The sequence below is a fragment of the Mesoplodon bidens genome (assembly GCF_964165515.1).
Source record: "Mesoplodon bidens genome assembly, chromosome: 1".
Taxonomy (NCBI): Eukaryota; Metazoa; Chordata; class Mammalia; order Artiodactyla; family Ziphiidae; genus Mesoplodon; species Mesoplodon bidens.
In genome coordinates, this window is record NC_138176.1 from 42,770,548 (window position 1) to 42,785,553 (window position 15,006).

The window sequence follows — 15,006 nt, forward strand, 5'->3', positions numbered from 1 at the left end:
CAAGTTTGGGGGATTTTTTTCTGAAAGGATATTTTGTTTTCATTTCTGTTAATGGTGAAACACTGTGCTTTGTTCAATGGTGAAAAATCAAGACTGTGTTCTTTGATAAAAAAAAATGGACCCAGGCGATCATTTTCTGGTCTGCATTTTATGCACATAAATATTATGTGCATTAAAATATTTTATGAATAAACTGGAGCTGGGAAAAGTGAAATACTATATGTTTGAAGCTATGAATTTGCAGCTTTTATTGGCATTTCACATATTATATAAATTCTTGACCCTGCCAAATTCCTTTATACTGAGTTAATAAAATATTCATGTTCAGTGGCATTAATGTGAGACTTCTCTGATCTTACTATACCTTCCATACTGAAATTGTGGCTTTAGATGCATTACTGCCTATTTGACCCTTTCTTGCCTCAGGAAGCTTTTGCTCTGATGCCCCAAATAATTATTTAACTTCAAATGGCTACACTAAATTGCCTATTATGATTGGTATGGTTAGAGTGTTTACAGAGTGTGGGGCGCACACCAGGGAAAATTGTAAATGATATTTATAAAAGAGATATGACTTCAAGTATTGTTTAATAGGTCAACATATACATACGAAAAATTTGAAAAACTTTCTATTGGACAATAAGGAAAATAGGCCCATGATTCTACATAATTTACAGAAGATCCCCACATTAACTATCACTCTTTGTAATTCAACCTTTCATTTAAAAAAATCAGGATGGTATAGACAGCAACTATATAAAACCGTTACCTGTAAAATCCTCTAATATAAATTTTTCCCATTTTTTATGAAAAGTAAAATTACATGCACCATAACAAGTTCCGTGAAGCTAGAGATGAAAAGTAATCTATGTTAATCAACAAAATACAAATGATTATTTAGTAAATTATTTCTTCTTTATTAAAATGAAAAACATTTCAAGGCCCCAAAAAACAGCTAAATGTTTAAATGATGTTATATGGTGAATTGAGAGTCTGTCCAAAAAGATATTTGGGAAGAACAATTTGTTGATACAAATGTGAGTGTACATCTCTTTTTAAACTTTAAAGCCTACTGTTCAAAGTTTTATCTTGTGTGCATGATATAAATCCCATATGTTGTTTTCTCAGTGACAATAAAAAGGGCAGTTTATTAAAAACTGAAGTAAAAATTAAAATAACTTTAAAAAAATCAGTCACAGTTTTGTCATTGGTATATGGAGGTTGTTCCAGGGACCCATCCAAAGCTCCTCGTCATCTGACTGCGTGTGGTCACTATGGAAGTCCAGAACCTCCTTGATGTTCTTACCGTCAACCATGGATTCCTGTTCAACTGTGCTTATCAGCCTGTTCCCCAAAGGCTTCACTGTTGTACTGTCAGTCCCCACGTGGTAAGGGGCAAATGTAACCAGAGTTGGTCTTGTGTTCATTTTCTCAGTAGAAAATGGCCCCTTTGATAATGTGTTCAAGGGGACATTCTCCTCATGTGTCACTGCCAACTTGTCTAGTTTCTTAAAGTGCCTCCCCAGTTGAACAGGGGAAGTAACTTTTAAGTTATCGGTGAGGCAGGCACGGCGGGTTCTCACCACAGAGCCATTCTGTGCAATGTATATATTGCCATTGATATTACTGTGGATACTGGGATTGTGAAGACGGTTTCTCTGACATTCAGGAGCACTGTCTTCTCCAGCTGAGCTACTTTCATACTCTCGATCAACAACTAACTTTATCATTCTTTTTCTTGCCCACTGTCAAAATAAAAAAGCATGACTCATTATCAAAGGAATTAAAAGGGTAAAGATTACAATGTCTGCAAAATTCAAAACCTTTGACAGAAAGCTATCAAAAGTAACAACTCAAGAGGTAGAGGGAAGAACCTTTTTATTAACATCAGTTTCTCTTCCACAAATTCTTCATTGGTTTGAGAGCTTAATAACTTCTGAAAAAAGTTGCTAGATTGGAAAGTAGACATTTCAGGAAGTACTTGTATTATTTTAGATCAAATTACTGCTATACTGTGAAAAAAAAGTATATTGGTTATATTTAAGAATCTGATCCATTCTTTGACAGTTGCTATACTTTTCAGGAAAGTTAAATTGAAAGGAAAACCCAGCATTATTAGTATATTCTGTTCATGCTAATACTTCCATTCCCAATATTTTAAAGATATTTTTAAACCCACAATATTGTAATTCTTAATTAATCCTCCATTATTAGCCAAACTTTTTGTATAATTTAATGCATTTATTCACGTGAAGCGTCCTGGTTTTCTGGATCATCCATTTAAATATATGTTAACTTAAAAGAAAATATCTTCCCATCCTGCACAATTTATTTTGTAATACACAAAACAGAAAACTAATGATTGTAAATTTTCCTTTAGTAAGCAACTGGAACACAATGGAAATTTTCACAAATTTATTTTTCTTTTACCAATCCACATTAGAAATGACAAGGTGCAGAGGTGAAAAACTACTTGGTTATTCTTAAAATAGTATTGCCATTTTTGGGATATGTGAAGTACCAACATGTTGCACTAAGTAAGCCATGATTTTGGATTTCCAGATACATATTTCAAAATTATTATGTTACCCAGAAAAAAAATTTATAACTGTTACAATTCAATTTTTTTCTAAATCCACTTTAATTCCTATCCACAACAGAAGGGAAATGGTGATAACTTTTATTTTTTAAAATTTGTATCATTTAACTTCTAATAGTTGAAACTGCCAGATATAAACCTAATTGAACATATTCATGATATTTTTGATAATGTGTTTGCCATTTGAAATGTACATATATGCAAAAGGAGTCTTGTAGATATCTCATTTGTTACAGATTGTCCTAAGGATTTAAGATGATCCAAAACCACTATATATATAAAAAAAATATATATATATATATATATATATATATATATATATATATATATATATATTCATATAGTCCATTCCAGTAGTCAGAGCATCACTGGCAATACATAATGCCACACTGCATTAACAGAAATCACACTATGAAATATTAAATACTGAGTTACTGATTGCATGTCTTCTGAATTACTAATATAGGAAAGATCAGTCAGATTTACCCTAATATATTCTGATATACAAATATTTTTGGATAGCATATATATTCACTTCTCTGGCATGCTTCTAAATCTTAAGCCAGATAAGAATCATGATCAATTTCCTCCCCTTCAAGTGTCATTTCAGAGAACACACAGAAGGCACTGCACACAAGAGAACTCATCACTGCAAAACTTTCACCTACTGTGATCTCTTTTAAAGTGCTGTGTTGTAACCTTCTGAGCTTGCTCCTGGAGACTTCTTTTGGTTTGCCCGCTTGCTTGGGTCATACTCTGGCACCTGAAAGCCCCAAGGACCTCCAGACTGACTTTCACTACTACTGCTACTGCTACCCGATTCTGACTCCTCCTCACTTTCCACACCTCCTTCCACTGAAGCTGATTCTGCACTGCCCTCCTCAGTGATGTCTTGAGATTCGAGGTCTGTGGGCTCTTCCACAGGGGCCAGCTCACTTTCCTGTTCTTCTGCTGTGCGTTCCTCCTCTTCTTCCACGTTCCGTTCTTCTGGCTCTTCAGGTAGCTCCTCTTTTCTATCTTTGACTTCCTTGACCTCTTCAGCAATGGGCCTTCTTCTTGCAAGAAAAATGTTCTTCCTTGCCTTTTCTCCTTCTGACTCCGTGGATTCCGATTCTTCTGATTCAGGGGTAGAACTTTCTTCCTCCTCAGAGGGTGTCTCTGTCTCAGACTCTTCTGTCGTCTCAGACTCACTGAACTCGGATTCCTCTTCACTGTATTCAGTATAGTCGCTTGAGGATTCCTCCTCCGACTCTACTGTGCTTTCTGTAGCTTCCTCTTGGTCCAGTGTTAGTTTCAAATAATCTTTATCTTCTGCCTCAAGGCGTCTCTGCCACTCTTCATCCTCAAGGTCAATGATGCCTCTTCTATCAGCTAGTCCTCTAACTTTCTTAAAAATCATGGGGAATATCCTGGCTCTTTTCCACGTCGTATATGTTGGCTCAGCTGCTGGTGGCTTTTCAATAGTGACAACTACTTCTTCCTCCTCACTAGGCTCTCTAATTTCAACTTTTGGTTTTTTAACTTTCTTTTCCTTTTCCTGAAAATCACGAAAATGCAATTGAAGTGTCAGCTGGGGAATGATTATTATGTGACCGTGTCTCACACAAGTTAAGCAAGAGTGAATCTGCAGGCTGACAGCTTCATGCAAGTTATAAAACTGGTTTCATAGAACAATCACACAATTCCCTACTGTTTATCCCCACTGCATATAGGCAGAAGGTGTTCAAGGAAATGTAAATTATTTTATTTTAGCTTATACCTTATAATACCAAAATTTAATGCTCATTTTTTCTTATTCAAAATTTATTTGGCACCTTAGATCAAAGGAGAAAGAAAGAAATTAATCATTACCTCTTCCCTCTCCCATCCCTAGACTTTGATTAATAGTTTTATGTATTTGCTTAAACAAAATTTTAAGCAATCAGGAAGTTATGATAGCTTATTTGAATAGCTAATGTAAAATCTATTTTTAAAATTTTGAACAGGGTAAAACTACAGTGACGTTAAAACTTTTTTCTTTAAAATTTTTGGATAAGTATTCCAAATAAATATTTCAGGCAACATATAAGAATTTGATATAGATGATTTATGGTAATTTAAACTTAAATGATGTAATTCCGTTAAGAATACTGGTGGTTTTATTTTTCTCTTATAATTAAAAGATTAATATTGCGCTTTTTCATGATTTTTAGGTTTGCTAGACAATGTGGAAGCATTTTGTTTTGCAAAATACTTTTTAACATATTTGATTATAATATCTTTATGGAATAACATTTAGGATTTTATAAAATATAAATTTTATTGTGGCTTTATTCCAAGTGTTTAATGTTTTATAGAAATAAATAAACTTATATAAAAATAATTTCTTTCTATAGACAAGGCAATGGAATGGTTAGCGTTATTAAATTGTTCTATGGAAATCAACTACTAAATGAATAGGATTTCTGAAATTTTGAAATGTTTTGTAGCCTGCTATTCAAATAGGGCTAAAAATATTATTCTTGAAATATTAATATTCCATTAAAAATTACAGTAATTACCTCTTCCTCCTCATATTCCTCCTCAGCTTCGCCAACCACCTCACCATATTCCTCTTGTCCAGTTGGTGGTAACAAACGACGGCGACTTCCATATTGAGGCATTTCATACCTGTAACAGAAACTTACAACTTTAAGCAGTTCTTCATTTGATCTGTATAACCATGACTGATCTCTGTTTTCTTCTTTTTCTTCATCATTCAATCAACAGATATTTATACAGCACCTGTTGGGCTCCTTGTAAACTAGTTACAAAATCATAGAGAAAGAACTACAACCTGACGACCAATGACTTTTGCCATAATTGTACCCTGGAATAACAAGAAAAAGAGTTATTTCAGATTTAAGTTTTAGGAGAGACTAAAGAGAAAGGAATATTTTTCCTTGACTAACTGAAGAATTTAGGGCACCAAATTGGTTCTTTCTGAAAGTATGATAGCTTATTCAAAACATAAATTCTCTAAGTTTATAGTAAAAATCTGCTTCAAATGTGGTCTGTAATGGTCTTTATTTTCCTCTGCTGTATGTTTAAAAAGCAGTTAACTTATGTGTGTAGAACTGACTTTCAAAATGCTTATTACCGGATTCTAAAGTATGTTTTCTTCTTCATTTCTCTTGGGCAAATCTTGAGGCTGATTGGTTAGATAAATTGTTAATTATCTCATATGAAAGAAATGGTGAATTCAGGAATTGAGCAAATATGTTTGACTTCTATTTCTCATTTAAATAATTTGAATAATTTTATTGCATTTTTCAAGTTGTAGCCAATATCAATATAAACATAATAACAGAATTCAACATAGAAATATGGTTAAACTTGATTAAAGCTAAACTAGATACATAACTCATTTTCAAAAATGAAACTGATGAAATGACACTCATAAGAATGCTAGTAATAATAATCATTTAATAACACCTTATTATTTATAAAAATATTAAGATACTGGATAAAAAATCTGAAGATGTACCCATGCTCATAACTGTAATAATCTTGTCCATATTCCTGGCCAGGATCAATTCCAGACTCCATGGATAACTCCTATTATTCAAAAAGAGAAATCGCATTTGAAAATAAATTCTTATCACATTTCAGCTCAATGTCAGATTTCCAGACCTAGTATTCGATGACTCAAAACACTGCTGTCAAAATAACTTTAATTACAAATGTTAGTTAAACATATTCAAATATATATATATATATATATATAAATTATATATATATTATATATATATATATAATTTATATATATATATATATATATATATATATATATATTTGTAACTCTTTTACACAAAATTAAGTTATGCTATTAGGACTGAGGAGGGGGAAAGTAAATTTGTCTAATGGTAAACCTGTTAAAGATAACAGATAAGCATATCAAGCATATCATTTGTTCTTAGATAAATTTTAAAACTATCAATAGACAGTTAATATTTCAATCTATTTAACACATTACTAATAGACTTTAGCCTTGAAGAAAATTATAACATCTTCAGCACTGTTTCATTATCCTGATAACAATTTTCTAGTATCTAGAGCTCTCCCATTCATCAAATGCTATTCTTATGAAAGGATCTGAAAATAATCATTTATACATTAATAAAAAATGTGCTAATATGCGATATATCCCAAGGATATTTACATTTAAAACATACTGCTAATTCTGAATTTAATTTTTTTTAAAGAAATTTGTCAGACAATAGGCCCTTTCAAGGTTTCCAGTTCTAAGTTCCAGACAATATTGATTTTTGTCACTCTACACTTATGGAAAGATATTTTTCCTGAGACATACATATAGAACTAGCTTTAAATAACTATTAAATTCAATTTCACTGTATTTCCCTCTTTAACTCTATTTTAACGTTTAAATAAGTTGAACTGCCAAGGTTTAACCAAATTAATTTGCAATGAAGAAAAGGGAAGAAGGAAAACGTATAGGTATACATAGGAAAACCAGTGGATACTTATTTCTAAGATCATCTACTATTCATAAGAACTAATTTTGTTGATCCAGGTATAGTGTGAGTCAGGAAAAAAAGTCCTCTGTGGACACTAATATATCATTTTTAAAAAGTGTGGAAATTCACAGCCTGCATGATGGAAATGGACAATAGCCTTCACTTGTGCTTTGTTTGGCAAATATCATTTTAAAAAAGTGATTAGTTGCCCAAATGCTAATCAGAAAATGCTATTAAAGATCCGAGTTTTGATTTCTTTCAAAAAATAAAAAGATGGCAACACTGGGCTCATACTTTTACACATCATGAATTTAGTTGGTGGTACTACTCCTTAAAGCAGTCATGTTTTCTCCTGGTTACTACTATATTCTCAGCCAGACTATTTTACATCTACACCCCCAGTGACAATAGGATGCCCCATATGCTCTTTTTTTTTACATTGATAAACTCTGTTCATTTACATCACTTCCCTAGATTTTTATGTTTGCAATTCCTCTACTAAATGTACTCTCTGATGAATTTGCAGTTACAAATACTTTGTGAATTAATTGCAAAGGAATCCAGTTTTGATGTTAAAAAGGATTCAGTTTACCCACAAGATTAACTAAAAGTAAAATATATATATATAGATAGATAGATATAGATAGATAGAGATATATAGATATATAGATAGATAGATAGATAGACCAGCAATACCATGTTGTGTCAGGACATGGAGCTCTCATATACTTCTGGAGGGATTATAAATTAGCAAAACCATTTGGGAAATGTTTGTGAATAATACCAAAGTCAAATATATGCATCTTTTTTCACAGAAATTCAATTTAGTTCAGTCTATGTGCCCAACATATATATGTAAAATTGTTCACCAAAATGCATCATTTGTAACAGCCCCAAACTGGAACTGATTCAAAAGTCCATGAGATAAGCACACTACTACATCATACAGCAGAGGTGAATCTCCCCAACAGAATGATGAGCAAAGGAAGTCAGGTACAAAATGAAACATGATTCTATATTATTCTATTTATATAAACTTCAAAAACAGACAAACCAATCTGGCTGTTAGGAGCCAAGTAAAAAGTTTTCAATTAGCAGTAAATCACACTTTGGAAAAACCTCATTGGATACAATATTGCTGCTACTGAGAAGTAAATGGCTATATTTAGAAGGAACTCATGCCATTTGTGATGACAACATGAAATGAACCTTGAGGGCATTATGCTAAGTGAGACAAGCCAGACAGAGAGATACAAATACTGTATGGTATTACTTATATGTGGAATCTGAAAATAAAAAAACAAATTAAAAGCCAAACTCATAGGGGCTTCCCTGGTGGTGCAGTGGTTGAGAGTCCGCCTGCCGATGCAGGGGACACGGGTTCGTGCCCCAGTCTGGGAAGATCCCACATGCCGCAGAGTGGCTAGGCCCGTGAGCCATGGCCGCTGAGCCTGCGCGTCTGGAACCTGTGCGTCTGGAGCCTGTGCTCCGCAACGGGAGAGGCCACAACAGTGAGAGGCCCGCGTACCGCAAAAAAAAAAAAAAAAAAAAAAGCCAAACTCATAGAAACAGAGTAGAAAAGTGATTGCTGAGTAGAGGAAATAGGGAGAGGTTAGTGAAAGTGTCCAAATTTTCAGCTATAAGATGAACAAGGTCTGAGCGTCTAATATAAAACATGGTGACTACAGTTGGTAACACTGTACTGTATGACTGAAATTTGCTAAAAGGGTACAACTTAAATATTCTCACCAAAAAAAAATTAAAAAAAAATAAATATGTGAGGAAGGATGTGTTAGTCTTTTCACAGTGTATACATACGTTAAATCACCACAATGGACACTTGAAATATCTTACAATTTAATTTGTCACTTATACCTCGATAAAGCTGAAATTATATATATTAAATATTTATCCTGGGAAAAAAGAAGCTAGGTGAGTGGTTAGGGAAAGGAGAAATAATATCTGAGTGTTAACATGGAGGGGCTTCTGGAGAGCTAGTAGGGCATGAGCACCCTGTAAAAATTCATTTTGCTGCACTATATGATTTTATGTCTGCAGTTTTATTTCCAATAAAAATGTTTATTGTAGGAAAAGGTTTATTGTAGGAAGCTGATTCAGACCAATAAGAAATTGGGACAAAGTCAAAGTCTAAATTTGACTTATTCAAATTAAATACTTTAAAAAATACACGTTTCTTATTGGTAGGCTTAGACTTTTGAGGCATCCAAACCCAGTGTAATTATACTGGTTTAAATGAAGCAAATAGGTCTCAGAAGTAATACTTAACTACTTGACCAATGCATGTTTTATCTAATACATAGGGAGACTGAACAAAGACTGCCAAATGATTTTGAAGTTGAAACCTAAATGTCCATGAATGGAAGAATGTATAAAGAAAATGTGGTATTATTCAGCCATCAAAAAAAAGAAGGAACTCTTGCCATATGCTACCACATGGATGAACCTTGAGAACACTGTGCTAAGTGAAATAAGCCCGTCACAGAAGGGCAAATGCTGCATGACTTCAGTTACATGTGGTATCTAAAATAGTCAATCTCAGAGAAGCAGAAAGTAAAATGATGGTTGCCAGGTGATGGGGAGAGGGGGTAATGTGGAGTTGCTATGTAACAGGTCTAAAGTTTCAAAAGCAAGATGAAAATGTTTAGAGATTGCTGTGCAGCATTCTGCTTATAGCTAACAATACTGTATTGTGAACTTAAAAATTTAAGAAGAAAGATCTCAAGTTATGTGTTCTTACAACAATTTTTTTAAAAAACAAAGGTTTTGAAGTTGAATTCTAATAACTTTTAGCAATAATGAAAAATATTTAACATATTGCAACTGAGTGGGTTTCAGATTTGAAAAGAATCAATTTTCTTTACAGACACGTACTTTTTCTTTTTCTCTGAACAGTAAATGAAACTCAGCTCTTGCTAGCTACCATATATATCTGGCATCAAATGACTTTAAAAAATACAATAGAAGGATAGAGCAACTGGGAAAGAGCCCAGGAAACTCAATCATAGATTTAATCTGTCACTCTATAGTCTGTAGGGAGAGATAGGAGCTAGTAGAAGGGAATACTCTGAAGGGTTGGTCTTGGATACTTATACCACCCAGAAAAAAAGAAAATGGAGGAAGGACTTGGTGATCACTAAGCTCCTTAAGTCAGCCCGAAAAAAGAGTGTAATATTGGCCTTTTTTTGCTGTTCCACACAGTCCCTGTTGCCATCCACTTAGCAGGTAAATCCTAGAGTTCAGAAAATCATGCTAAGTAGCTTACTAAAAGGTGCTTTTATGGGCAGATCAAATGCTTAATGTTGTTTTAAAAATTCATTTTAGCTGACCACACACACATAGAATTAACCTAGTATCTTATTGACCAAAGTATAAAAATTTATACTGATGCAAACAAAACAAAAATAACTACCATTTGCTAAATTTCTTCCCACTATGTTCCAGTTGCTGAGCTAGGAGCTTATATATTAAATTATTACTGCCAATATTCTATAAAAGATGAAATTGATGCTTAGGAGGATACATAGCTTGACTAAGGCCTTGCATCCAGTAACTGGCATTTGGATTTTAACTCTGAGTTACCAGATTCAACAGTTTATGGAGAAGTCTCCATGGAAATTTTTGATAAAATGTATAAAAGTTGAATATTCCTGTCACTCAACCTCTTGATGATTTGGGGGAGTAAATTCTAACCATAAAATGCCTGTCTTTAGCAACGTTAAGATTCTGTTGCTGAGAAATAGGAATAAAGGAATAATTTTTTTAAGTGGAGCTTAGAAAATACTAAATTTTCCAAAGTAAGGAGATATTTAAAATTAACTTTAATATATATGTTTTTTATTTAGGAAGTATATACGAATAATAAATAAATAAATAAAAATGATATGCATTTATTATATAACTCCAAATATCTTTTTTCTTCTTGCAGAAGAAAATGTCATAGGCATCTTAAAATAGACATGTGCCCAAAGGCAGTATTTTGAATCCCATTTCAATGATCAAAGTCTGTTTATCACAACCCAATTTCTACCTTTGTTATTTCAGCACAGATGTCAGCGTTCTTTCTTCAGACTTTGCCTAACCTAAATCTGATCTCAAGAACAGTTCTGATGAATCTAGATTCACTAAGATAACTGACAGATCAGGTTCATGACTCGCTTCATTTAATGATTGCTTGTTTTTAATAGGAACAAAGGTCTTATTTATCTAATTCCCAGAGAATGAAGCTAAAAATTTGGAATTTCAGTCACCAGAAAACAGCAGAGAGGTGATTTGCTTGCTTATTTATTTGCTTATTTGTTTTAATTTAAAACCACCTCTTCTCTTCCTTGTAAAATTATGCCATACTGGCAGCCACCCACTCTGCCCACATGTTAGATGGGCCTCAAAGTCACATAAAGTATTGTCAAGACTCAGTGAAGGTTGAAAAGAAAAAGAAAATTGATACCTCTGGTTTAAGGAGAGAAGGCCTCAGCAGTTGTTGTTGCTGCCAAAGGAAAGTAAAATAGAAAAAGGTTTAGAAAATAATTCAGGTGGAAAAAGTAGATTATCACTGAAAAGAGAGGAAAAAAAGGCCACAGCTTAAAACTGGTTACCTTGGGATATGATTTACTATTCATGTGATAGCTACTCACAGCATTAAATACTATTTTGACTATTAATGTTAGAACATAATTAATTAGTGTGCTTTAATTTCATCATTGTTTTAACATCAAAGCTAATAACCTTAATAAATAAAAATCTATAAATAATTTTTTGGTTTAAGCTTCATAGTACAAAGAGTCATTCATGGTTCTGAAGCACTTTAAGTATCACACAATTCTTTTTAGAAAATTCAATCTTGTTTTAAATTGCCCCTCTTTTTTTCTCCCTGGTCATATTATATATAATCAGGTTCATCAGGAAGAAGGGTAGGGCACACAAAATAATGATATGGTTGTAATATATTCATCATTATATTTAAGACATGCTCCCCAGTTTTCTTTTTACCAAAATGTGGATTGCTTGAACTCAAGCATTAAGCACGTTTTCAGAAATTCTTTTGTGATTAAAGAAATTGTCTTTCCTCAGTTTTTGGAGAGATCATTTCCCACTGCCCCCCATTTCACCCATATTTTTCAAAAAACACAGTCTCTATTGATCTGTTTCATGATAATTTATATTTAACCAGATGAAAACAAGATACACAATTCAAATTTTGGCTTCTCAACTCTTGAGGGGAATAGTTATACAACATAAATCTTAAAGTAAGCATTGGGAAAGCAGGCAGAGAAGTTCAGGGAGATAATCCTTCCAATGAACCAACTGTTTGAAATGGCCAATAGAACAACTATTTAACTGAAGGGATAGATTTTCCATGATACAGATGTTAATGAGTTAGTGCAGTTAAGGTATTAACTTAAAGGGGTAGGAAGTTGAAGTTAGAGGTACTCTGATTCAATCTGTTAGCTGTTATAATTATTCCTGAAAATCAGTTTTTCTTAAATGCATTCATTTTGATTTCCAAAAAACCTAAGACGTATGAATTCTAAACTGTTAGCCAATTAGGTCATATGCTTATTTCATTCTCTTAACTGAAGAGCTGTATGCCAAACCATACTAACTTCTCAGTGATTCACTGATAACACCACTTACAGTATTATTCACCAAATACCATTGGCCAGAATGCCCAGTATCTTCTCTGTAGACTGAGAGTCATATTAACAAAAAGAAAAGCCACAGCTTTCTAATAGTCTGACCTGTTTTTAACTCTTCAAAAGCTCAAGCTCAAACATGGTAGGAATGAGCCTTGGACTGATCAAAAAAAAAAAAAGTATCTAAATTAGAAACAGTTTCTAGATTAGATTTATAGCCTTAGAAAAATAAATTTGGGGGAATGTCACAATATTGAGAGATAATAATTCAGGAAAAAATAAATTTATCTTTGAAAAGGTAGGCAGTTGATCTTTATTCACCCATTGAATAATAGACTTAAAACCCCAAAACAAAGAAGCAACAAATATACAAGAAAATAAGTAGCAAAGCATACTTATGTTTTGTTAAATGAAAATACCCTCATTTTGAAAGAATGTAAATCAGTCCTGCCTGTAACATAAATATTGTCCTAATAAGCTTATAATGTAACATAACACCATAAAGCCCTTACCTCTGATGTATAACCTCTCCTGCAAGGCAGAAATGAAGAAATCAGTATTAAACATCTTGGATTTTCAGATTAAATAGAATTATAGATAAGGGTAACTTAAGAAAATCAGAGAAAAACTGAGAAGGTAAATTTTTCTAAAATGTTGTCTCAGTGAGAAATATATTTTGTGTCAGTATCAAGACAGGAGAATCAAGGTTTCATGCCTGCATTATTAAAAATAATTATCACGCCAGACCCTTATTCCATATGAACACCAAACCATTCACAGTCTATTTTATCTCAATGGTGTATAATAACATACTTTGACATATTTTGACTCTGTTATGATCAGTTGTATTAAAAATATTCTACATCATGTCTGTCCTAAACAAGTCTTGATACATGTAAGATACTCATTTTGGGGAAAAGATATGCTTCATACATGAAAAACATATTGGTACAGGACCAAAAAAAAGTATCTCCATGACTAGAACATATTCTTCCAAATGTTTGTAAGATTTTTTTGTTTGTGTCCATTTATTCTAAAAATAATAAATGCAAAATATTGACTAGCCTTTAAAGGTCAATTACATTATTAAACATGAAGTAAAAAAGTTTTTAGAGATATAATAGCCAAACATTCAATATTACCTAAAGATTTATAAAGTTAAATGGACAAGTAAGTGAAACAGTTGACTGTACTTGAGAGGAAAAAAAGCATGGAATCTTTTCAATGTTGAATGTCATTAATTATGAAGATTTTTCATTTATTATTCATTAAACACTTGACCTAAAGTATAAAACTGGTGCTTTTGACTATGCTATATGAAATTAACAAACAACTGCAATGAAGATTTATTATGAAGACTTTCTAAATTTCAGCAAAACGATCTGTAGAAAATTTATTTAAAATATTTCAAGGACTTTAAAAAATAAGTCTGCTTATTTGAATGCATCTTAAGTGGTTAAGGCATTGTTGATTGAAATGGCTGGAAATAATGGTAATATTATGCTTACACGCATATATTGCTATCAGCAATTTATTACAATAGTCCTCCCTTATCTGTGTTATCTCTATCTGCTACCTGTAGTCAACCATGGTCCAAAAACATTAAGTGGAAAGTTCTGGAAATAAAAAATTTGTAAGTTTTAAATTGCACTCAAATCTGAGTAGCATTATGAAACCTCACACCATCCTTCTCTGTCCCTCCCAGGATATGAGTAGGCCCTTTTTCCAGTATATCCATGCTGTATACACTACCCACCCATTAGTATAGGATAGAAAAGTACATATAGGGTTTGGTACTATCCGAGGTTTCAGGCATCCACTGGGGGTGTTGCAGGGTGCTTATATGGTTCTGCCAATAGGGGAATGATAATCCTAAAGCATTTAGAAGTTTATACATTTTCAGCTTTTACTCAATTTGTATCTTTTAGAGATATGTAGAGTTGAGAGCTCATACTTAGGTTTTAATAATGACTACTGAGTCACATATGTAATATAAAATATCCAATAAAACCTATATTTTATTTTCTAGGATATTTAAATTGCTTCTTTTCATTAGCAATATTTTCCATAATGTAGGAACTAAAATATCAATAGATGAACTATACTTTTTGTTGAACTATACTTTTTGAACCTTTTTGTTACTTTTTATTTGGTTATTTGTATTGTTTGTCTTAGCTCAAAGGCAAAAAGTAACTCAGAAAAGGTAAACAACAGAATCAATATGAGTAGTTATCTGTCTGCTTTCAATTAACATGAATTC

At 32.7% G+C, this 15,006-nt stretch overlaps 1 protein-coding gene across 7 annotated transcripts in view; it reads right to left on the reverse strand.

The window, feature by feature from the left end:
* Nucleotides 1-833: 833 nt before the first annotated feature.
* PCDH15 (protocadherin related 15) overlaps nt 834-15,006 on the reverse strand; it is a gene marked incomplete at both ends in the record, with an annotated part of 718,913 nt that continues 704,740 nt past the window's right edge. For 2 of the 7 annotated variants that reach the window (XM_081238610.1, XM_081238609.1), the window contains 5 exons: nt 834-1,745; nt 5,140-5,248; nt 6,105-6,175; nt 11,561-11,599; nt 13,259-13,277. In XM_081238610.1, the coding sequence (XP_081094736.1) occupies nt 1,194-1,745; nt 5,140-5,248; nt 6,105-6,175; nt 11,561-11,599; nt 13,259-13,277 (790 nt within the window). Of the gene's footprint in view, nt 1,746-3,038; nt 4,137-5,139; nt 5,249-6,104; nt 6,176-11,560; nt 11,600-13,258; nt 13,278-15,006 lie in introns of those variants that run through there. The other 5 variants (XM_081238611.1, XM_081238612.1, XM_081238607.1 and 2 more) reach the window with 3 other exon arrangements.